Source organism: Sus scrofa, chromosome 1 (assembly GCF_054392235.1).
Source record: "Sus scrofa isolate SSC_HxYL_T2T_F1_AM1 chromosome 1, Sscrofa_HxYL_maternal_Yorkshire_Landrace_v2.0, whole genome shotgun sequence".
Classification (NCBI taxonomy): Eukaryota; Metazoa; Chordata; class Mammalia; order Artiodactyla; family Suidae; genus Sus; species Sus scrofa.
The window spans coordinates 195,391,195-195,413,586 of NC_139383.1; the positions used below are offsets into that span (position 1 = coordinate 195,391,195).

A 22,392-nucleotide genomic window follows, 5' to 3' on the forward strand; every position below is an offset into this window, starting at 1 on the left:
ACAGTGTACTAGTGTTCCTTTTTCTCCACACCCTCTTCAGCCCTTGCTGTTTGTAGACTTTTTGATGCTGGCCATTCTGGCTGGTGTAAGGTGATACCTCAGAATGGTTTTGATGTGCATCTCTCTAATAATGAGTGATGTTGAACATCTTTTCATGTGTTTTTTGGCCATCTGTATGTCTTCTTTGGAGAACTGTCTGTTTAGATCTTCTGCCCATTTTTTGATGGGGTTGTTTGTTTTTTAGGTATGGAGCTGCAGAAGGTATTTATAAATTTTGGAGATGGGAGTTCCCATCATGGCACAGTGGTTAATGAATCCAACTAGGAACCATGAGGTTGTGGGTTCAGTCCCTGCCCTTGCTCAATGGGTTAAGGATCCAGCGTTGCCATGAGCTGTGGTGTAGGTTGTAGACGCGGCTCGGATCTCGAGTTGCAGTGGCTCTGGCGTAGGCCGGCAGCTACAGCTCTGATTCGACCCCTAGCCTAGGAACTTCCATATGCCATGGGAGCGGCCCAAGAAATGCCAAAAAAGACCAAAAAAAAAAAAAAATTTTGGAGATGACTCCATTGTCAGTCGATTCACTTGCAAAGATTTTTCTCCTATTCTGTGGGTTATCTTTTCATGTTGTTTAGGGTTTCCTTTGCTGTGCAGAAACTTTGAAGTTTGATTAGATCCCATTTGTTCATTATTGTCAATACTCTGAGAGGTGGATCTGAGAAGATGCTGCTGTCGTTTATGTCAGAGAGTGTTTGGCCTATGTTTTCCTCTAAGAGTTTTATAGTGTCTGGTCTTACATCTAGGTCTTTAATCCATTTGGAGTTTATTTTTGTGTATGGTATTAGGGAGTGTTCTAATTTCATTCTTTTCCATGTGGCCCTCCTGTTTTCCCAGCACCACTTATTGAACAGGCTGTCTTTTCTCCATTGTATATCCTTGCCTTGTTTGTCATAGATTAGTTGGCTGTAGGGGCGTGGGTTTAATTCTGGGCTTTCTATCCTGTTCCACTGATCTATATGTCTGTCTTTGTGCCAGTACCATATGGTTTTGAGGATTGTTGCTTTGTAGTATAGTCTGAAGTCCAGGAGCCTGATTCCTCCAGCTCCATTTTTCTTTTTCAGGATGTCTTTGGCTATTCTGGGTCTTTTGCGCTTCCAAACAAACTTTAAAGTATTTTGTTTGTGTTCTGTGAAAAATGTCCTTGGTAATTTGATAGGGATTGCATTGAATCTATAGATTGCCTTAGGCAGTATAGTCATTTTGATAATATTAACTCTTCCAATCCATGAGCATGGTATATCTTTTCATCTCTTTGTGTCATCTTTGATTTCTTTCATCAGTGTCTTATAGTTTTCAGAGTACAGGTCTTTTGTCTCTTGAGGTAGGTTTACTCCTAGGTATTTTATTCTTTTGGATGCGATGGTAAACGGGATTGCTTCCCTAACACATTTAGTTTTGATAGCTAAACTAGTTTAGTTGTTTTTTGTTGTTTTTGTTTCACAACGATGGAATTAAAAAAGAATAGTGCTAATGGTACAAAAATCTGGTAACCCATCATGATTCTTTCCAGATTGCACAACTCTGCCTGCCAAATATTAAGAGGGGCTAACAGTAAAATTAAATTCAGAATACTGTGATTTGAAAACTGTGCTAAACACTATAGATAATAGCCAGATATTTTTCATTGAAAGGTTTTTGCTCATTGGTCAGAACTGGGTTTTCTAATACAGCATTAATAATTGTATCACATCCAGGGTGAATAGTTAATCTGGAAAATTCCACTACTGATGCTTATTTTACCCTATCTTCCTCGTCCTACTTCTTTTGAATAGTGTTCACTTTCTCCTCCTTTCCAGATCAATCTTAAAGTTTCAGGAAAGTCCTAGATATAACAAAGTTTAGGTTCAAGTTTTTTGCAATTTAAGCTCATTCAAGGCACTAAACTTTCTTTTGCTATCCTAGCTAAAAATAAACTACAACTCCAAACCTGTAGGATAATCAGACGTGACATCTGCTGGGCTGTCCTGTATAAATAAGCAATATATTACAGAGTGAACAGGGACTGTAGTAGATATGATAAATCAGGAGTTACTTTTTAACATTTAATATTTTTACTTCTTTTGGAAAAACCAGAGGTATTTTCTTATTTTACATGCTTAATCATTTTTTTATGAAACATGTTGTTTCGTAACAGTATAAAATCTAACAACACTTTATCACACTACCACTGGGCATGTGTGGGGGTGTGGGGATTGCATTCTTTCACCATCTAAATGTCCCTAAATGAAGAATTTTTCCCTCCACTTTGCATTCCTCCAAATTATGTGTGAAATTTCCTTTGAAGAGGGTAGAACTACTTTAGAAAAGTTTAAATCCTACATAAGGAAAGTCATTTTTTTCCCCAATATTTCAAGATTTTTAGAAGGTGGCAAAGTCTTTAAGCCCTTTTGTTCAGCCCTGAGGCTTTTTTTTTTTTTAATAAGAATCTTAGGAGTTCCCGTCATGGCTCAGTGGTAAAATGAGCCTGACTAGTATCCATGAGGACATGGGTCCCTGGCCTTGCTCAGTGAATTGAGGATCCACCACTGCTATGGCTATGGCTATGGCTATGTTATAGGTCAGTAGCTGCATATGGAAGTTCTCAGGCTAGGGGTCGAATTAGAGCTGTAGCTGCTGGCCCACACCACGGCCACAGCAATGCAGGATCTGAGCCACGTTTCAACCTACGCCACAGGTCACTGCGACGCCACTGGATCCTTAACCCACTGAGCGAGGCCAGGGATTGACCCTCATCCTCATGGATCCTAGTTGGATTTTTTTTTTTTTTTTGTCTTTTTGTCTTTTTGCTATTTCTTGGGTCGCTCCTGCGGCATATGGAGGTTCCCAGGCTAGGGGTCCAATCGGAGCTGTAGCCACCGGCCTACGCCAGAGCCACAGCAACGCAGGATCCAAGCCGCGTCTGCAACCTACACCACAGCTCACGGCAACGCCGGATCGTTAACCCACTGAGCAAGGGCAGGGATCGAACCCGCAACCTCATGGTTCCTAGTCGGATTCGTTAACCACTGCGCCACGATGGGAACTCCCCTAGTTGGATTTGTTACTGCTGAGCCATGACGAGAACTCCTGCAGGGCATTCTTGGTTACAATTTGTGTGGCAATGTCTCTTACTTATGTATTACCTTTTAGTTATTTAATTATTGGAACTCACTCTTTCATAAATCTGTGCCATTTACCTTTTATCTTACTCCCTGATTCCTGACTTGTACGTTCCTTTGACGTCAACTCTCAGGTGAAATGGGTAAACTCAGACCTGAGGATGTATTTTAATATCTTAGATTGCTTTCATTATGGTCTTTAATGATACATAGAAAAAAGTCATCCTGTCTTTCACATCAGGAACTTTTAAGTCAATCCCATTTAGTCGTATGTGTCTCTCTGGGCTCACTAATCAACTCAGAGCAGCTGATGTTTGGTATTACTCTCTTTCTCCTTAGAGAAGCACATACCACAGATTCATCATTCTGAAGGAAAGCAATGGTATTTACTTTGTTTCTTCAATCCTTCTCACTTTATTGTCCACTAAGCAATGCATGATGATGCATTGCTTGGTGATTGATGTCTGTACAGCTCATCATAGAGAGTGTGGTGTGGAGAAAACATGGGATTTAGAGTATATTGCATGGATTTGAGTGCCGGCCTCTAACTTATAGGTGTCACTCAAGCATATTATCTAACCTTTCTGAGCCTCAGATTCTTCATCCATAAAACAAATTTGTCAGTTATTTTATAAGATAGTTATGATGATTAAATGAGATAATTGAGATAATACATAGGAATAGCACAAATACCTCTTAAAAACCTTTTTTTGGGTTGGAGTGCCCATGGTGTGCAGAAGTTCCTGGGCCAGGGAACCCAGGCCACAGCTGCAATCTGAGCCACAGCTGTGACAACACTGGATCCTTAACCCAATGAACCACCAGGGAACTCCTAAAAATCTTTTTTTTTTTTCTTTTTAGGGCCACACACACAGCATATGGAAGTTCCAAGGCTAGGGGTTGAATCAGAGCTACAGCTGCTGGCCCAAACCACAGCCACAGCAAAGCAGGATCTGAGCCGCATCTGTGACCTACATGACAGCTCATGGCAATGCCGGATCTTTAACACACTGAAAGAGGCCAGGGATCAAACCTGCATCCTAATGGACACTAGTCAGATTCATTTCCACTGACCCACAATGGGAACTCCCTAAAAATCTTTGATTAGTGAAAATTTAAAACACATCATAAGGCTGAAAGAAGAGGGGTCTACCCTCATGCACCCAACACCCAGTTGCAACAAAACATTTATGGTCAATGATGTTCATTTATACTTCATTCAATGGCCCCCTCTTTTCCCAAAAGGAATATTGTGAAACAAATTCTAGGTATCATGTCATTTCCATCCTTAGGTATTTTAGTATGTATTTTGAAAAGGTAAAGTCTTTTTTTAAAGCATAATTATAAAAACTTTATCATATTTTAAAAATTTATCAAATATCCAGTCAGTGTCCATTTCCCAAATTATCTCATAAAAATTTCCTGCAATTATTTTGTTGACTCAGGATCTAAATAAGGTTTAGGATTTCCCATTGTGGCTCAGCGGTAACAAACCCAACTAGTATCCATGAGGATGAGGGTTAGATTCCTGGCCTCACTCAGTGGCTTAAGGATCCAGTGTTGCCTGAGCTGTGGTGTAGGTGACAGATGAGACTTGGATCCTGAGTTGCTGTGGCTGTGGCGTAGGCTGGCATGGGCAGCTCCAATTTGACCCCTAGCCTGGGAACTTCCATACGCTTCAGGTGCAGCTGGAAAGAAAGGAAGAAAGAAAGAAAGAAAGAAAGAAAGAAAGAAAGAAAGAAAGAAAGAACGAACGGAAGGAAGGAAGGAAGGAAGGAAGGAAGGAAGAAAGGAAGGAAGGAAGGAAGGAAGAAAAAGAAAGAAAGAAAGAAAGAAAGAAAGAAAGAAAGAAAGAAAGAAAGGAAGGAAGGAAGGAAGGAAGGAAGGAAGGAAGGAAGGAAGGAAGGAAGGAAGGGGGAAACAAAAATGAAAAATTTCCCTGGGAGCCCACATCTTCCTTTTTCTTCTATTCCAAAAACTTTGCTTATACCTGATTTTATGTAAGGAGATGTGGGACAGTTCAACATCTGGGCCTGAGTGAAACTGTCTTCTAAGTGTGGAGTTCAGAAGTTCTCCTGTGGCACAGTGGGTTAAGGATCCAGTGTTGTCACTGCAGCAGCTCATGTCACTTCTATGGCGTAGATTCAGTTCCTGGCCTAAGAACTTCCACATGCTGCAAACACAACCAAAACAAAACAAAACAAAACAAAAAGAAAAAGAAAAGAAAAAAAACTATGGGCTTCAGTTTTAAGACATCCAATTCTCCACAGGTATATGCCATATTATCCACTCTGGTCTTTATTAATAATAAAGGTGATATTTTGGCTCATCCAGCCCCTCATTGGGGCTGGATTATTCCTCAATTGGCTTGGAATTAGGGCAGGGAAGAGTGGTGGAAGTTTTTGGTCCCCTCAAACACCCCAGCATGAGTCAACAGAAGGAAGAATTTACAGACACATTTTAGACACGCACAATAGTAATCCCCAGAGTAATGACTAGACTCTTAGGCTGTTTTTTTTTAAAGTTGGAAAGGATCCCAGAGATCATCTAGCAGCTAGAGTCTAACCCACAGAGGTTAAGTAATGTGTACAAGACTCCCCAGCCATCTAGTGACATATCACAACTAGAATCCAAGTTTTCTTTCAGCCCACTGCACTTTCCACCACACCCTGCTTCTTCCTTAATATGCTGAGATAAGAAATAGCACATTACGTTATTTGTTATCATCTTATCTGCTTCCCTGAAGATCAGAATTTTGTCATTGCTTTAGATGAAGGAATAAATGCACTTAAGGTAAATAATTTTCCTATTACAGGGCTTATCAGAGGTAGCACTGGAAATGAAAAATAGTACTCTAATTTTAGTTCCAGGCTGTACTCATGAGATCATTTTTTTCTCTCAAAATGCCAGACTGAAATAAATAGTAGAGTTGGACAACATGGAAATACGGTCTCTGGTTGATACGTTAATTTGACTGACGGTCTTTGGTTCCTTTTTTAGCATGACATCAGAATATGTTGTGGTATTAAAATTTCCTCCTATAAGAATAGAAGGAAATAAGAAGAATGGAGTATCACTACCTAATCCAAAGCCTGCAATCTTAATTAACTATGATGTTTACTGCCTCCCTGGAAGTGTAAAAGGTGCAAAAGAAAATGTTTAGACAATAAAATGAAAGTCTAGGTAAATTTCTAGAAATGGTAAATTTATATGTTATTCATAAAAGGAATAGAACTTAGCACTTGGCTATTACAGCTTCCTTTAAATAATCATCCTTGTAAATTTATTGGTGGAGAGGAGTTTCCTGGTGGCCTAATGGTTAAGGATTTGGTGTTGTTATGGCTGTGGCTCAGGTTCAATACCTGGCCTGAAGTTCTTTCTGTTGTTTTTTGTTTTGTTTGTTTTTGTTTTTTTTGTTTTGCTATTTCTTGGGCCGCTCTCACGGCATATGGAGGTTTCCATGCTAGGGATCGAATCGGAGCCGTAGCCACCAGCCTACACCAGCCACAGCAACGCGGGATCCGAGCTGCGTCTGTGACCTACACCACAGCTCATGGCAACGCTGGATCCGTAACCCACTGAGCAAGGCCAAGGATCAAACCCGCAACCTCATGGTTCCTAGTTGGATTTGTTAACCACTGTGCCACGACGGGAACTCCCTGAAGTTCTTTCTGAATGCCACGGGTGCAGCCAAAATAATTTTTTTACTTGTGAAAACACAGTAATGTGAAAGAAACACATTAGGCCACTGAAATAACAGCAGATTTGTTAATTAAGCCATTACTCTTTGAGTTTCTACAAAATCGATAAAAGAATTTGATTTTCATTTTCTTTCAAAACAGGTTTTTAGTCCCATCTGCTTGCCATATTGAGAAATCATTCTTTGATTCACACATAGTTTGTTTGTTTTTGTTTTGTTTTTTGCTTTTCAGGGCCACACTTGCAGCATATGGAGGTTCCCAGGCTAGGGGTCTAATCAGAGCTACAACTACTGGCCTACACCACAGCCACAGCAACGCAGGACCCAGGCCGCATCTGGGACCTACACTACAGCTCACGGCAACGCCGGATTCTTAATCTACTGATTGAGGCCAGGGATTGAACCCAAATTATCATGGTTACTAGTTGGATTCATTTCCACTGCACCACAACGGAAACTCCAGATTCATACATTGTTTTGAGCATCTACTATATATAAGCCTCTGATTTAGGCATTGGGTATAAAGTTATAAATAGAACTAAGTCCCTGTTCTCATTGAGAAGATTGTATTATAAAATGATAAACATAATAGAATCCCTTTTTTGCTTCTATTAGAGACAGGCATTACTGTATTTAATAAACTTGCAATATTTATAACTTTTGAGAAGAAAAGAAAATAAACCATGATCAAATAAGTTTGGGAAGTAATATAACTATAATCTGCTTTGTTTGTTTGTTTGTTTTTTACCTTTCAGGGCTGCACTTGCAGCATATGGAAGTTCCCATGCTAGGGGTCAAATCAGAACTGTAGCTGTCGGCCTACACCACAGCCACAGCAGTGCAGGATCTGAGCCACGTCTGTGAGCTTACACTGCAGCTCAAGGCATCATCAAATCCTTAACTCACTGAGTGAGGCCAGGGATCCAACTTGCCTCCTCCTGGTTACTAGCTGGGTTTTTAACCCATTGAGCCACAATGGGAACTCCTATAGTCTCTTCTTAATGCATCAAATTGCACACTCATTTTTTAAAGCCCTAAGATATTGGACAATAAAAATATCGCTTTATCTCCATTTCCTTGGAGTTATGTATTTGACCATTTAAGTTTTTTTTTTTTTTTTTAATTTTGAGGTAGTATATAGTAACCTCCTGTGGAATGAATGTTTCAAATAAGCTAGTTTTAGTAGTTCCCTGGTGGCCTACTGCTTAAGGATCTGGTCTTGTCACTGCTGTGGCATGGGTTTGATTGCTGGCCCTGGAACTTCCACATAATGCAGTCATGGCCAAAACAAAACAAATAAAAAAGCTAGTTTTAGAAATACTGACTGTAAGAGCTCTTTTATTGTTGTTTTTGATTTTATGTGTTCTATAATATATATATATGTATACATATATACATATATATATATTTTTTTTTTTTTGGCTGGACTGGCAGCTTGCAGAAGTTTCCAGGCCAGGGATTGAACCTGAGCCACAGATGTAAGCAGAGCCATAGCAGTGAAAATGCTGGATCCTTAACCCACTGAGCCACCAGGGAACTTAGTACAATTTTGTTTTCATAAATAAAGTATAGTTGATTTACAATATGTGTTTGTTTCAGAGGCATTGCAAAGAGATTTAGTTCTATGTATTTCCAAATTATTTTACATTATAGGTTATTGCAAGGTGTTAAATACAGTTACCTGTGCTATATAGTAAATCCTTGTTGCTTATCTACCTTATGTATAGTAGTTTATATGTTCTATGATTCTTTTTTTTTTCCTTTTTAAGGCCAAACCTGAGGCATATGGAAGTTCTCAGGCTAGGGGTTGAAAAGAGCTACAGTCGCTGGCCTAGCCATAGTCACAGCAACACCAGATCTGAGCTGCATCTGCGACCTACACCACAGCTCACAGTAATGCGGGACCCTTAACCCACTGAGTGAGGGCAGGGATCAAACCTGCATCCTCATGGATACCAATCAGGCTCATTACCACTGAATGAGCCACAACAGGAACTCCTAAAAAATTTTTTTTTTGAGTTTTAAAATGTCCTTCTTTTCACATTCTATTTCTCATAAGTCACTATTCATCCATGTGTGTTATGTATGTGTGTGTTTTGCTCTTGTTTCCAGTGTTTAGTGTTAATTTCTAAAACAAGTTTTTCTTTTCAAATTCTCTTTCGAGTATTATTACCTAATTTAGGTTACTTAATTTATAACTTTCTCTAATTCTGATTTATGCCTTTTTCTCACATTTTAAAATGTTTTCTTCATATAGTAAAGTCCATTTTGAAATAGTATATCACAGGTTTCATCTGTCTCTTGAATATGTTTTTCCGGTGTGCTTTAATTTTTTTGTAAAGCTGTTATTCTGCCCTTTTTTTCGTCTTGTAGTAATCTCAAGGATTTGACTTTGATGTTTTTCTGTTGCTTATTCTTAAGTAAAATTAGTTTCTCTAAACTTTCAGGGAGTTCCCACTGTGGCTCAGTGGTAACGAACGCAACTAGTATCCTGGCAGATGTGGGTTTGATCTCTGGCCTCACTCAGTGGGTTAAGGATCCAGCATTGCTATGAGCTGCAGTGTAGGTCGCAGACACATCTTGGACCCCATGTTGCTGTGGTAGTGGCGTAGACCAGTGGCTGCAGCTCCAATTCGACCCCTAGCCTGGGAACCTACATGTACTACAGGTGCAGCCCTAAAAAAGCACAACATAAATAAAATAAATTTTTAGGAGGCTTGGTTCAGATAGCTTTCCTAAATTGACAGTGGTGCTTCCTGTTCTTATGTAATGCTTAAACCTATGACTGCTTTCTGAGATTTCCTGACCCTGTTCCCCTCAAGCACTTTTTACCTGGATCTCTTCCTTATTTCGTTTTCTCTATCCTGAGCAATTTTTTATTCTAAGGCCAGTAGTTTCTCTTCAGAGCTGTGTCCTAGCAGGGGGGTTTCAATGGTCAGTACTGAGAACTCATGGTTGAAACTGTTCCAATCCTTTCAGGTTTATGAGGACTCCCTTGCATTCATCTGATACTGGAATGGCTAAACCCCTCCCAGTTCCAGCTGCTATCCTCAGATTAGCTCACTGAGTTTTCAGGCAATTATTTGTGTCCCTTGGGGATTCTCCAGTTCTCTGGTCCATCAGATATCTGATTCATGTCTCTTTCCTCTCTCTTGCATCAACTCTAATATCATGGTTTGTGGTTGCTGGTGATTCGTCCCCACTTGCTTATATTTTGTGGTTTGCGGGGACAACTTATCCTCCTGTTTTGTTGTAAATATTGTCTCTGTTTTTTTTTTTTTTCTTCTTTTTTCTTTTTTTGGCCACTGTGCACATAGCATGTGCCGGGTCAGGGATGGAACTGGCACCACAGCTGTGACTTGAGCCGCAGAAGTGACAACACAGGTCCTTAACCACAAGGCCACCAGGGAACTCTCTACCCCTTTTAATTTTGCTTTCCTATTTCTCTGTTTATATGTAGGGATCTGAGAAGATCCAAAAACTATGCTGAGAGTTCCTGTTGTGGCTCAGTGGTAACAAACCCAACTAGTATCCGTGAGGACCTGGGTTCAATCCCTGGCCTCACTCAGTGGGTTAAGGATCCACTGCCATGAGCTGCGGTGTAGGTCAGAGACTCAGCTCGGATTCTGTGTTGCTGTGGCTGTGGTGTAGGCCAGCAGCTGCAGCTCCAATTTTACCCCTGGACTGGAAACTTCCATATGCTGCAGGTGCGGCCCCTCAGTCTCTCAATTCCAAAACTTATCCTCATCTTCTACGTTCCCTTTTCTGCCACATGTACCCTGTAATCAAAGCGTAGTATCTTCCTTTGTAATGTTTTCAAGGACAGTTACCCTGGCACAGAACTTCACAGCCTCACATCTAGATAACTTCATATATTTTCTAACTTACCATCCTGCCTCTACCTCTCCAATTGATTTTATACGTGAATTCTGAAATACTGCCTTGCTAAGTACCTTTTAGACTCCTTAAACCTTTATTCTGGGAGTTTCCGTTATGGCGCAGCAGAAACCCCGAGGTTTCGGGTTCAATCCCTGGCCTCGATCAGTGGGTTAAGGATCTGGTGTTGCCATGAGCTGTGGTGTAGGTCACAAATGCGGCTTGGATCCCACGTTGCTGTGACTGTAGTGTAGACTGGCAGCTGTAGCTCTGATTAAACCCCCAGCCTGGGAACCTCCATATGCCTCAGGTTCGGCCCTAAAAAGCAAACAACAACAACAACAAAACCTTTATTCTGGGAGTTCCCGTCGTGGCGCAGTGGTTAACAAATCCGACTAGGAACCCTGAGGTTGCGGGTTCGGTCCCTGCCCTTGCTCTGTGGGTTAACGATCCGGCGTTGCTGTGAGCTCTGGTGTAGGTTGCAGATGCGGCTCGGATCCTGCGTTGCTGTGGCTCTGGCGTAGGTCGGTGGCTGCAGCTCCGATTGGACCCCTAGCCTGGGAACCTCCATATGCCGAGGGAGCGGCCCAAAGAAAATAGCAAAAAGACAAAATAAATAAATAAAATAAAAACCTTTATTCTGGCATTTACAGCCTCCCAAATTGGTCTTTTGCTCAGTTCTCCAAACCCATCTCCCTCTTCTTCGCTTACATCAACCAGCACAGTGGTATACTCATTTCTTCCTGACTGCCACCTTCCCATCTTTTCTGCTCACATTCTTCTCTACTTTCCAAAATGCCCTCTTCCTTATCCCTCATTTAGTCTTGTTTTTATTGAAAGCTAAGCTTGAGTTCTTCTTCCCCAAAGAAGAAGCTTCTAGGGTGGTAGGATGGAGGCCCCCTCTTCAACTCCTCCCTTTCTCTTCCAGAGTTAGATCTGTGTCAGGCCAGGCTCATAGCAGACATCCAGCCATTTAGGAAAACTTCCAGCAGGTTCAGGAAACACCTACAGGATGTTTAACTTTATCCATGGATGATCTGACTATTTTATAGATACCACAACCTGAGGGCAGACCACTGAATTCTCTTTTTCCTCTTACTATCTGGGGTGTCCAGCGTTGGAAACCCCAACCCCATCTGGCAAGGAACCTGATTAGGTCAAAAGACGCACAATTGGTACAGGAAGCAATGGGTCTCTGAAACCAGGGAAAGGGAGATTAAACAACAACAACAAAACCCCTCTGTAGCTGAAGGGGAGGAGATTTCTCTGATAAAGTCGGGGAGAAAGAGGTCGAGGTCTGGCTCTGGTGAAAGAATTTGGGGAGTCAAAACTGATATAAGAAAAGAGAGGAGTCAGTCCATTATCTCCAGTGCTAAAAGTTAAAGGCTGTTTTGCACATTCTTTCAGACTGTGTGTACTTGGCCTGTTTCCAAGGGGTAAGACTACATGTGGACAAGTACAGTACTATCTCCTTCTTTCTATAATATGACTGTAAAGTATCGGGTAGTGTGCTGACTCGAAATAAATGGTACACTAAATGGGTACACTGAAGAGTTTAAACAAGGACTGTTTACAGGGCAGAGCAGGGTTAAGGCACCCAACAAAGGCTGGTGAAGTACCCAGGGATTAGCAACACTTTAGAGCTCTTACCATCATAACACCTGAAAAAGCAAGACAAGTGAGCAGTGTCACTAGAGACCCAGAGAGCTAGAACCATGAAAGAGAGATTGCCTGGCAGTAGGTGTGGCCATAGAGTGACACAGCTGCTGCCAGAACCTTGCAGGCTGTAGGCAATGAGTTCCCAGGTCTCTCCCTCCTGCCTGTTATCAGAAGCAGTGCTTCTCCTCAGCCATTCCCAAGGGAAAGCCACAAGTAAGGGGGTGCAGGGCATGCTGTCCTTGGAGGTCATCTTTCTAAGGCCCAGAAAGCAGAGCAGAGGATTGCAGATCATGAATCTGTGCTGAGAGGACCAACCCAGAATACTGAGCACATTGGGGTTAGAACAGCAATTGTTCTCCATCTGAATCCCACAGCACTGATCACTTGCACACTCGTTTCAATTTTCAACAAACATCTCCTGAGCATTTTCCATAAACATGAGATTATTTGGGATGATGTACAAGTTAATCAGATGTGGGTCCCTTAGGAGCTCAAATCTAATGGGCTGGACACTTGGAATATGCTCTACTTCAGGGGAGGCAGAGCATTGCAGGTATCAGATTGCGGGAGCAGAGATGGGTTCCGAGATGGCCTCTTTTGGGATGTGAATGTTATTTCAGGCTCCACATAAAACTAGAATATTCATCCAGATATTGTGGCAGATCTGGTGATAGCACAACAGCTTTTGCTAGAATCACTTCTGAGTCATGTGATGTGCCCTGCTCTTGTTTCCCTCCATTCTTTTGTTTTCGTTTGTTTTGCTTTCTTTTCTTTTTTGGCCACCCTGCGGCATATGGAGTTTCTGGTCCTGGGATCAGCCCCACGCTCTAGCTGCGAACCTTGCCAGATCCCCAATCCATTGGGCTGGCCAGGGATCAAATGCCCCAGCTCTGATCTGTTGTGTTCTGTTGTGCCAGTGATCTGTTGTGATCTGTTGTGCCACAGCAGGAAATCCTCTCTCCAGTCTCATAACCTCACTTTTCTCTGTCTGCTAAGTGCTTACCTCTTTGTATGTCTCATTCAGATGCCCTGACAGAGGATAACATTGTGTCACTTTGTTCCTCTCTGTCACTATTAGAGTTCTATAAGCCACTTCATAAGGGTAAATATTTTCCTTATTTTTAGTCTATAGATAAAGTGTTAAACCCAGAGTAGCGGGTCACATGAAACCCAGTGTAGCAACAGTAATGAGCATCTGTCATTCATGGCTGCCCCAAATCTTCTGACCACTCTTTCTCCACCATCAAATTTCCTCACATTAGAAATCCTGCCTTCTCAGCATGGAACCATTTACCTTTCCCAGCTTTCCTTCCCATTAGGATGCAGACATGTGATTCTGATTCTGCTAACCAAATTCAAGACTTTGTTTCAGAGTGGAGTTCCATGTGGAAAGAAGGAACATGCTGGGTCCTTTGCAGGTGCAGATCCTGACAAAGATGGTGTGGTTCTGGAGCTGGTGATGTGAACCTCAGAAACAAAAGAAGATATGGGCATCCACAGCTGCTCTTACTTTATATGCCAGTTCCAAATAGCTGTTAGTCTCCCTAAAAGTAAGGTCTTAATGGAAAGAAAAGAAAAGACCATCCAAATAGTTGTTGTCTCATAGTCAGAGGAAACTTCCTGACATGCAAAGACTCTCTTCTGCCTTTCCCATTGCCAAGTGAAAGTGTGACTGGGCGTTTCCACTCCTCTAGTGGGAAGATGAGAGACAGGGTAGAGTCTTGGGCACAGCTCAGTCCAAACTACATCAGCTGATTTCCAGCTGACCCGGAGACACATTGAGCTAGTCTACCCAGCCGATCCTACATCCAATGACCCTAAGGCACAAATCTAGCCAAGATCACCAGCACTGCCCACATCAACCCAGATCAGCTCACCCACAGCTAACTTTGAGATGTGTAGGTAAATTTAACTGGGGTCGTCAGACCTACTCATTCCTGGTGCCAATTAAAACCATCCAATTCCCAGCTGTCCCACATTTCATTGTCAATACTCACTGAGTTGCACAAGGCCTGGGTATAGAAATAGTTTGACAATCATGCTTTCTTTGATCCTAGCTGAACTACACATTCTTGAAATGTGAAGACATTAAAAATGTCACTTGCATCTCCCTTAGGTTTCCTCCCCACCTCCCCCCCCACCCATGGCATATGGAAGTTCCTGGGCCAGAGATTGAATGTGAGCCACAGCACATTCACTGAGCCACTGCAGAGATGCTGCAGAGACAATCCTAGATCCTTAATCCAATGTGCCACAGTGGGAACTGCCTCTTCTCACTTAGGGTTTTTTTTTTTTTTTTTTTTTTTTGATTTACAATTAAAATTTTTTTGATATAGTTGTTTTACAAGGCTCTGTTAATTTCTGCTGTATAGCAAAGTGACTCATTATACATACACATATATGTGTACATATATTCTTTTTTTCACATTGTTCTCCAACGCGTTCCATTGCAAGTGATCAGATATAGTTCCCTGTGCTATACAGCAGGATCTCATTGCTTATCCACTCCAAATGGGATAGTATACATCTACTAACCCCAAATTCCCAGTCCATCCCACTCGCTCCCACTCCTTCTTGGCAACCACAAGTCTGTTCTCCATATCTATGAGTTTATTTCTTTTCTGTAGATAGGTTCATTTGTGCTGTATATTAGATTCCAGATATAAGTGATATCATATGGTATTTGTCTTTCTGACTTACTTCACTTAGTAAGAGAGTCTCTAGGTCCATCCATGTTGCTGCAAATGGCATTATTTTGTTCTTTTTTATGGCTGAGTAGTACCCCTTAGTTTTTAAAGGTAAAATTAGCAAAATAAGTTAAACTCTTTGTGAGGTCCTCTGTAACTCCTACAGCCTTCTCCCTAACACATTCAAAGGCCAGCCAGATGCAAACAAAGGAGGGGAGCTGAGAATAGGGAGTTTTTCTCTGAGCTTTGTGGGCAGGACAAGACCTGCAGAGCCTTGGAATAAAACATTTACTCAAAAAAGGGAGAGCCATTGGCCACTGGCTTTTCTTCCCCACTTCTAATGAGGTCTGCACCTGTTGTCAGGCACTGGTTTGGCTCTGGGCCAAATGTTCTAGCATGTTCTCTGTAGTCTGAGGTAGCTGGCAGGGGGGTCCTGGGAACATGAAAGGTTCAAAGTGATGCTCTCTGTTATACTGGTCCTGGAGATAGTCTGCCAGGTGATGGCAGCACAGACAGAGGAATGCAGACCTGACCCAGATCCTCATGAATTCCTTCGGGAAAATGTGTACCCTGGATCCTTAACCTACTGAGTTGGGCCAGGCTTTGAACCCCCATCCTCATGGTTGCTAGTCAGATTCTTAACCCACTGAGCCACAATGGGAACTCCAAAACAGGTTTTGAAGAAATATATTGACTTGGGTGAATGAAGTAGTTATTTAAAATGTTTTGAAGAAGAAAGAAACGAAATGTACTCTAACAGAAGAAGGTGAGTTAACTGATGCACTTAAAGATCACATTAAAAGTCTGTAAATGTGTCCTTGCAGTTACAAAAGAATAGGGAGAGGTGGCGGCCAAGAGTCTGGCTGAAACTTTTTCTGCAATGTATCTAGAAAAAGAAACAGGGAGTTCCCATCATGGCTCAGTGGTTAGCGAGCCCGACTAGCATCCATGAGGACATGGATTTGATCCCTGGCCTTGCTCAGTGAGTTAAGGATCTGGCGTTGCTGTGAGCTGTGAGCTGGTGTAGGTCGAAGACGTGGCTCAGATCCTGCGTTGCTGTGGCTGAGGTATAGGCCGGCAGGTACAGCTGAGATTTGACCCTGAGCCTGGGAACCTCTATATGCTGCAGGCACTGCCCTAAAAAGACAAAAAGACACCCCCCCCAAAAAAAAAGGAAAGGAAGGAAAAGAAATTTACACCAAAAACCAATTTAGAGAGAATTTATCCTGCAAAGATAAAGGAGAACCTTTCCAAAGCAGATGTGAAGATCAGCTATGTACGTGAAGAGCTGAACACCTGTGAAATAGAAACCAAAGTTCTGGGAGTTCCCGTCGTGGCACAGTGGTTAACGAATCTGACTAGGAACCATGAGGTTGCAGGTTCAGTCCCTGGCCTTGCTCAGTGGGTTAAGGATCTGGCGTTGCTGTGAGCTGTGGTATAGGTTGCAGATGGGGGGCTTGGATCCTGTGTTGCTGTGGCTCTGGCGTAAGACGGCGGCTACAGCTGTGATTAGACCCCTAGCCTGGGAACCTCCACTAGAAGAGACAAAAAAAAAAAAAAAAAAAAAAAAAAGGAAAGAAAGAAAGAAAGAAACCAAAGTTCTTTCAGAAAAATTCAAAAGAACTGCTGGCTATTATCAATGCCAGTTTATTTCCCATGAAAGATGGGCTTGTGTAATGGGTTAAGACCTCTGTTAGCTGAGAGAAACTTTGATAATTTGAGAAAGTGCATATTCTTTTAAGACATTTGGAGGAGTTTCCATTGTGGTCAGGGGATTATGAACCCAACTAGTATCCATGAGGATGCAGGTTTGATCCCTGGCGTTGCCGCAAGATATAATGTAGGTCACAGATGAAACTTGGATCTGGTGTTGCTGTGGCTATGGTGTAGGCTGGCAGCTGCAATTCAGATTTGACCCCTAGCCTGGGAACTTCCATATGCCATGGGTGAGGCCCTAAAAAAAAAAAAAAAGAAAAAGGAAAAAGACATTTAGAAAAAGATCATTATGTTCCTGATATTTCAAGTAGGATATTGAGCACAGGTCCTATATCATCCAGGTTCCTACCTGAACCAAATGCCACCTCCATGGGGTTGTTATCTAACAGAAGTTTGTGTGCCCAATGCACAGTGAGGCCAAACAAACGCTGGAGTTTGGAGCAGAAAAAAGTTTATTGTAGGTTCATGCAAGGAGGCACTCATGTTCAAAACCCCCAAACCTTGTGATGGTTTGGGGGGAGAATTTTATAGGCAAAATCTGGGGAGGTCCGCAGGGCTCGTGACTTTTTTCTTTTTGGCCGCAGCCGGGGCATAAGGAAGTTCCTGGGCCAGAGACTGAATCCAACCCACAGCTATGACTTATGCTGAAGCTATAATGAACTGAGCAAGGCCAGGGATCAAACCTGAATCCTCAAGAATACTAGTTGGGTTCTTAACCTGCTGAGCCAAAAGGAACTCCTAGAGGTGTTTTTGTTTTTTTTTTTTTTTTTTTTTTTCTCTTTTTTTTTTGCTTTTTAGGGCCGTACCTGCAGCATATGGAAGTTCCCAGGCTAGAAGTCGAATCGGAGTGACAGCACTGGCTTATGCCACAACCTCAACAACATGGGATCTGAGCCTTGTCTGCAGTCTACACCACAGCTCATGGCAAACACCGGATCACTGACCCACTGAGCGAAGCCAAGGATCAAACTGGCATCCTCATGGATACTAGTCGTTTCTGCTTCACCAGGATGGGAACTCCCCCAGAGGTGTTTTTCTGATCAAATGAAACAAGGTATACAAAACAGCAGAGTCCAGATCATACACTGTAAATGCAGTAAATATTGGATACTAACCAACTGCAGAAAACATTATTAAATAAGAGATCATATCATCTACAGTTGTGAGTGTATATTATTAACATGATTATAATTATTCATTAAACATTCAACAATATTAAGTGCAAGATCCTTTGGTGGATGCTAGGGTATAATCCTTGTCCTCTGGCAGTTTGAATCTAGCAGGGGGTATTAAATACACATACAGAAGATATGTATGAAGTAAAATAAAGGCCATAAAAGAATTGGAATCAACTTTTATTTAAATAATCAAGATGTTTTGAGGACAGTGTTTGGGATAAGCCTGAAAGGATAAACTTTGAGTTAAATATGACAAAGAAGATTCAAATGATTTTACATACCAAATAAGACATGCAGTTCGATTCCAATATGTAAAGTATGACCCCCTCTCTCCTTTTATTAAAAACATCTACATAGATAATGGGGGTGTTAAGTGCTTATTTCTTGATGGTAAGATCATAGGAAATATATTTTTTTCTAAATATTTTCATATTTAAGATTTTATAATATACATTTACAAGAATAGTTTTATAATTGGACAAAACTACTCTTTATCTTTACTTTTTCTTTTTTGGCAGCACCTGAGACATCTGGAAGTTCCATAGCCAGGGACTGAATCAGAACCAGAGCTTCGATCTGTGCCACAGTTGCAGCAGCGCTGGATTCTTAACCCACTGCGCCAGGCAGGGGATCCAGGGAATGGAACATTTGCCTCCACAGAGACAAACTGGATCATTAACCCACTACACCATAGCAGGAATTCCCCCAAAACTGTTTTTTTTTTTTTAAGGGCTGGCTAAAATCAAAGCTGTGGATTTAAATGAAACTTGGTACAACTTTTTTATAAAAGCATTTTGGCGGTTTGTATGAGTAGATATACAACTGCTATACCCTTTCATCTAGAAATTCCATTTCTGGGTATTTATCTATTTAAAATTTTTTTTTGGTTCTTCTTAGTATTCTTTTACTTCTGGGTATCTTTAAAAAATCTACTTTCATGAAAATGTTTTATGGTTTCTTTAAAATGGCATAAAGAGAAGGAAATAAGTTATGTCCAAGGATAAAGAATTCAGGGAGTCCCTACTGTGGTGCAGTGGGTTAAGAATCCAACTGCAGTAGCTTGGGTCGCTGAGGAGGTGCAGGTTCCATCTCAGCTTGGGTTAAAGTATTTGCCTTGTTGCATCTGTGGCAGAGGTCAGCAGCTGTGGCTCAGATTCAATCCCTGGCCCAGGAACTTACATATGCTAGCAGTGGAGCCATTAAAAAAAAGAAGGAGTTCCCGTTGTGGCGCAGTGGTTAATGAGTCCAACTAGGAACCATGAGGTTGCCGGTTCAGTCCCTGCCCTTGCTTAGTGGGTTAAGGATCTGGCGTTGCCGTGAGCTGTGGTGTAGGTCTCAGACTCGGCTCGGATCCAGTTGCTGTGGCTCTGGCACAGGCTGGTGACTACAGCTCTGATTCGACCTCTAGCCTGGGAGCCTCCATATACCGCCAGGAGCAGCCCAAGAAATGGCAAAAAGACAAAAAGACAAAAAAAAAAAAAAAAAAAAAGAAGAAAAAGATTTCACTAAATTTTGTATGTCTACTTAATTTTATGCAGCTGTTAAAGTGTTTATGAAGTTTATGTAGAAATATGGAAATAGTTATTTTTTGTTTTTGTTTTAGGGCCACACCTATAGCACATGGAAGTTCCCAAGCTAGGGGTCAAATTGGAGCTGCAGCTGTGGGCCTACACCACAGCTCACAGCAAGGACAGATCCTTAACCCATTGAGCAAGGCCAGGGATCCAACCTGAATCCTCATGGATATTAGTCGGGCTTGCTATTGCTGAGCCACAACAGGAGCTCCGAAAAATAGTTATAAAAGCAACCCCCCCTCCCAAAACCCACCTTTTCCAGGGCCTCAAATTGTGTGTATGTTATGATTGCGACATTGTAAAATAAATATGCCTGAGACAGCGGCTTGAAAAGAAAATATGCTGAATGCTGAGTGGCTGTATTAGGGTGAAGGATTTTTCTTTTTCATTGTCCTCTTGTTTCATGACATGGTTAACATTATTTGTACAATGAAAACAATTATCGTTTTAAAGGTTGAATATAAAGGGTTTTCACTGGCACTCTGATTTCAAAGTATTAAATAAATTAATCAAGTATTAAAAACCTCTTTTATGTTCACCATTTACAATCCCTTAAGCTTCTAAAGATCATATTTTCAGACTGTCAACCTCAAAGTTTGTCAGCTTGCTGGTATTCCTGCCATGATTTGCAATAGAAAAAAATGAAGGGACTCACGCAACCCTGATATTTTACAAATGAGAACTCTGAAGCCCAGCCTCCCAAGTAGCAGACCCAAAATTTGAACCCAAGTCTAGCAGGTTATCTAACAGTAATCCAATACCATTTATAGCTCCACATCCCCTCGTGAATGAATATTAATAGACTCATTCTGTGTATTGATTGTTGAACCCTGGCATTACTACCATTCTGGCTAGCCTGAAAGGTTGATCCTTTCTCTACAGGTCGTGCTCCAGCTTTCACTCTTCACCACTTGGGGGCCGGAGGATGCCTCTCCCAGTTCTCCTTTTTTAAGTCCCCAATTCTTCCCGTCCCCAGCCTCCGAAGTGCCACCGCATCCCGGCAGGGGGCGCTGCGAGCCCCCGGCTCCGCAGCCCCTCCCCTGGCCAACCGTCGATTGGGCCGGCGCGTGACGTCACGCCGTTTTAGCCAAACAAATGGGTTTCGGGGCGAGCGTTGGGCTCCGCCGCTCAGCGCTGGGAGCTCGGTCCGACTCAGAGGTGGGGAGCGAGCCAGGCCTCCAGCCGCTGCTGCCGTATCGGGGTGTGCAGCCTCGGGGCAGGCTCCGGCTGGGGCAGGAGCGCAGGTGGGTCCGGGCCCGGGTGGGGCTTGGCGCGAGAGCAGCGCGGTCAGGGTCCGGTGGCGGCCACCGTGGCCGCTCCCCGCCCCCTCCCGCCGCCCGCCTGCGCTCTCGGGTCGCGGGGCGGGTGGGGGCGGGGGCGCCGCCCGCTGGTCCCGGGCTCGGACTGGGGTAGGGACCCAGCGGCCCGCACCTTCTCCGGGGGCGGCCTCCGCCTGCACGGTGGCCGGACGCTGAGCGCCCCCGCGGGGGCAAGGAGGGTCGGGCGGCCCGGGGGGCTGGAGCAGGGTCCTGGGTCAGGGCTGAAGCCGAGGAGATTCGGGATAGGCCGTGAGGAGGCTCGGGACCGGCTCTCCCATCCCCGAGACCGGCGGCTGGTGAGGAAGTCGGGCTCTGGGTGGGTGAGAGTCGCCTCGCGGAGTCGCGCCCTCCCGGGCTCGGCCACCTTCTCCTTCCCTGTCCCAGCGCAGGTGAGCTGGCGCCTGTCCTTAACCTTCCTTGGGGACCTGCAGGATGGAGGCTGGGAAGCTTCTCTAGCCTCTGGGCTGGCGCAAGTCGACTGCGGTACCACCCCCCCCCCCCCAGTCCATGATGAGGTCATAGTGCTGTGGGTCTCTGACGTCAGCGGTTTCCAAGAGCTGGGCTGTGATGTCACTGAGGCCCAGCGGGGACCTTGGCGCGCGGAAGGGCCGGGAGGACCTGAGGGGAGAGAAAGGAAGTTGAAGCTTCTATCAACTCCTGGAATCGCAGAGTATTTAATTCGGAAGTTGTTTGATATCTGCCTTTTACAATTTTAAGGTAATAGTTGTGAAGTTATTTAACTTCATTTCAAACAAGCATTGTTAGTACAGTGCAACATAAGACTCATTTGATTTAGGAAAATATTATCAGGAGGGTTTTAGGGGGAGGTGGATGGGTGAGTGGGTGTTTAAATGCTTTTCAGGAAGATAAACCCATGATGGTTTGTGATCAGAATTGCTGGAAAAATAGAGCCAATTTGAATGTTAATAACTGGCTGCTGTTTTTTTTGCCAGTTTGGGATCATTTATCTGCCTGTTTGCATTTTTGTTAAGAGAGTGACCTGGAAGGGGGAGAGGGGATCTTAAGTCAGCTTTTTCTGTTGTCAAGGCGTGTGGGGGAGTCTGAATTAATCCAATATTCTTCTTAGATAATTACCTGAGGATTTGATTTATCCAGGATGTCCCTGTCTTTGGAAAATTAAGGGTTTCCTACAGGTTATAGCTCAACAGCAAGCCTTTTTCTTGCTTTTTTGCTAGGACTGGATTATAACAGTGTAATAACATATCCCAGGACTGCTTGCCTGAACAAGTAACTAAAATTTTGTCTGTAGTACTTTCAAATATGAAACTACAGAGTTTTAAAAAAATGCCTTGTCTGTGAATATTGGTTTTCTTCCAGAACTTTCAAAAGAGATCAGGCCAGAAGAGAAGCTAGTCACTTGCCATTATTGACTCTCTTCAGGTATTACTGCATGCCAATACTTTCACTCATCATTTCTTCCTCTCTATGATATCATTTAAATAGAATCTAGTTTGAAAGTAGATGGCTTCAAATTGAAGCATAATTACAATGTAGTGTCTTCACATCA

At 42.8% G+C, this 22,392-nt stretch overlaps 1 protein-coding gene across 11 annotated transcripts in view; it reads left to right on the top strand.

Annotated features, from left to right (window-relative positions):
* The first annotated feature begins 20,630 nt into the window (after nt 1-20,630).
* FBXO34 (F-box protein 34) overlaps nt 20,631-22,392 on the top strand; it is a 90,326-nt gene continuing 88,564 nt past the window's right edge. For 3 of the 11 annotated variants that reach the window (XM_084979953.1, XM_084979741.1, XM_021067261.2), the window contains exons 1-2: nt 20,639-20,789; nt 22,203-22,265. Coding sequence is in view for 2 of the 11 variants with exons in the window: in XM_021067261.2 (XP_020922920.1) it covers nt 20,641-20,789; nt 22,203-22,265 (212 nt within the window). In the remaining 9 variants the exon portion in view is untranslated. Of the gene's footprint in view, nt 21,254-21,295; nt 21,582-22,202; nt 22,266-22,392 lie in introns of those variants that run through there. The other 8 variants (XM_084980171.1, XM_021067382.2, NM_001258439.2 and 5 more) reach the window with 6 other exon arrangements.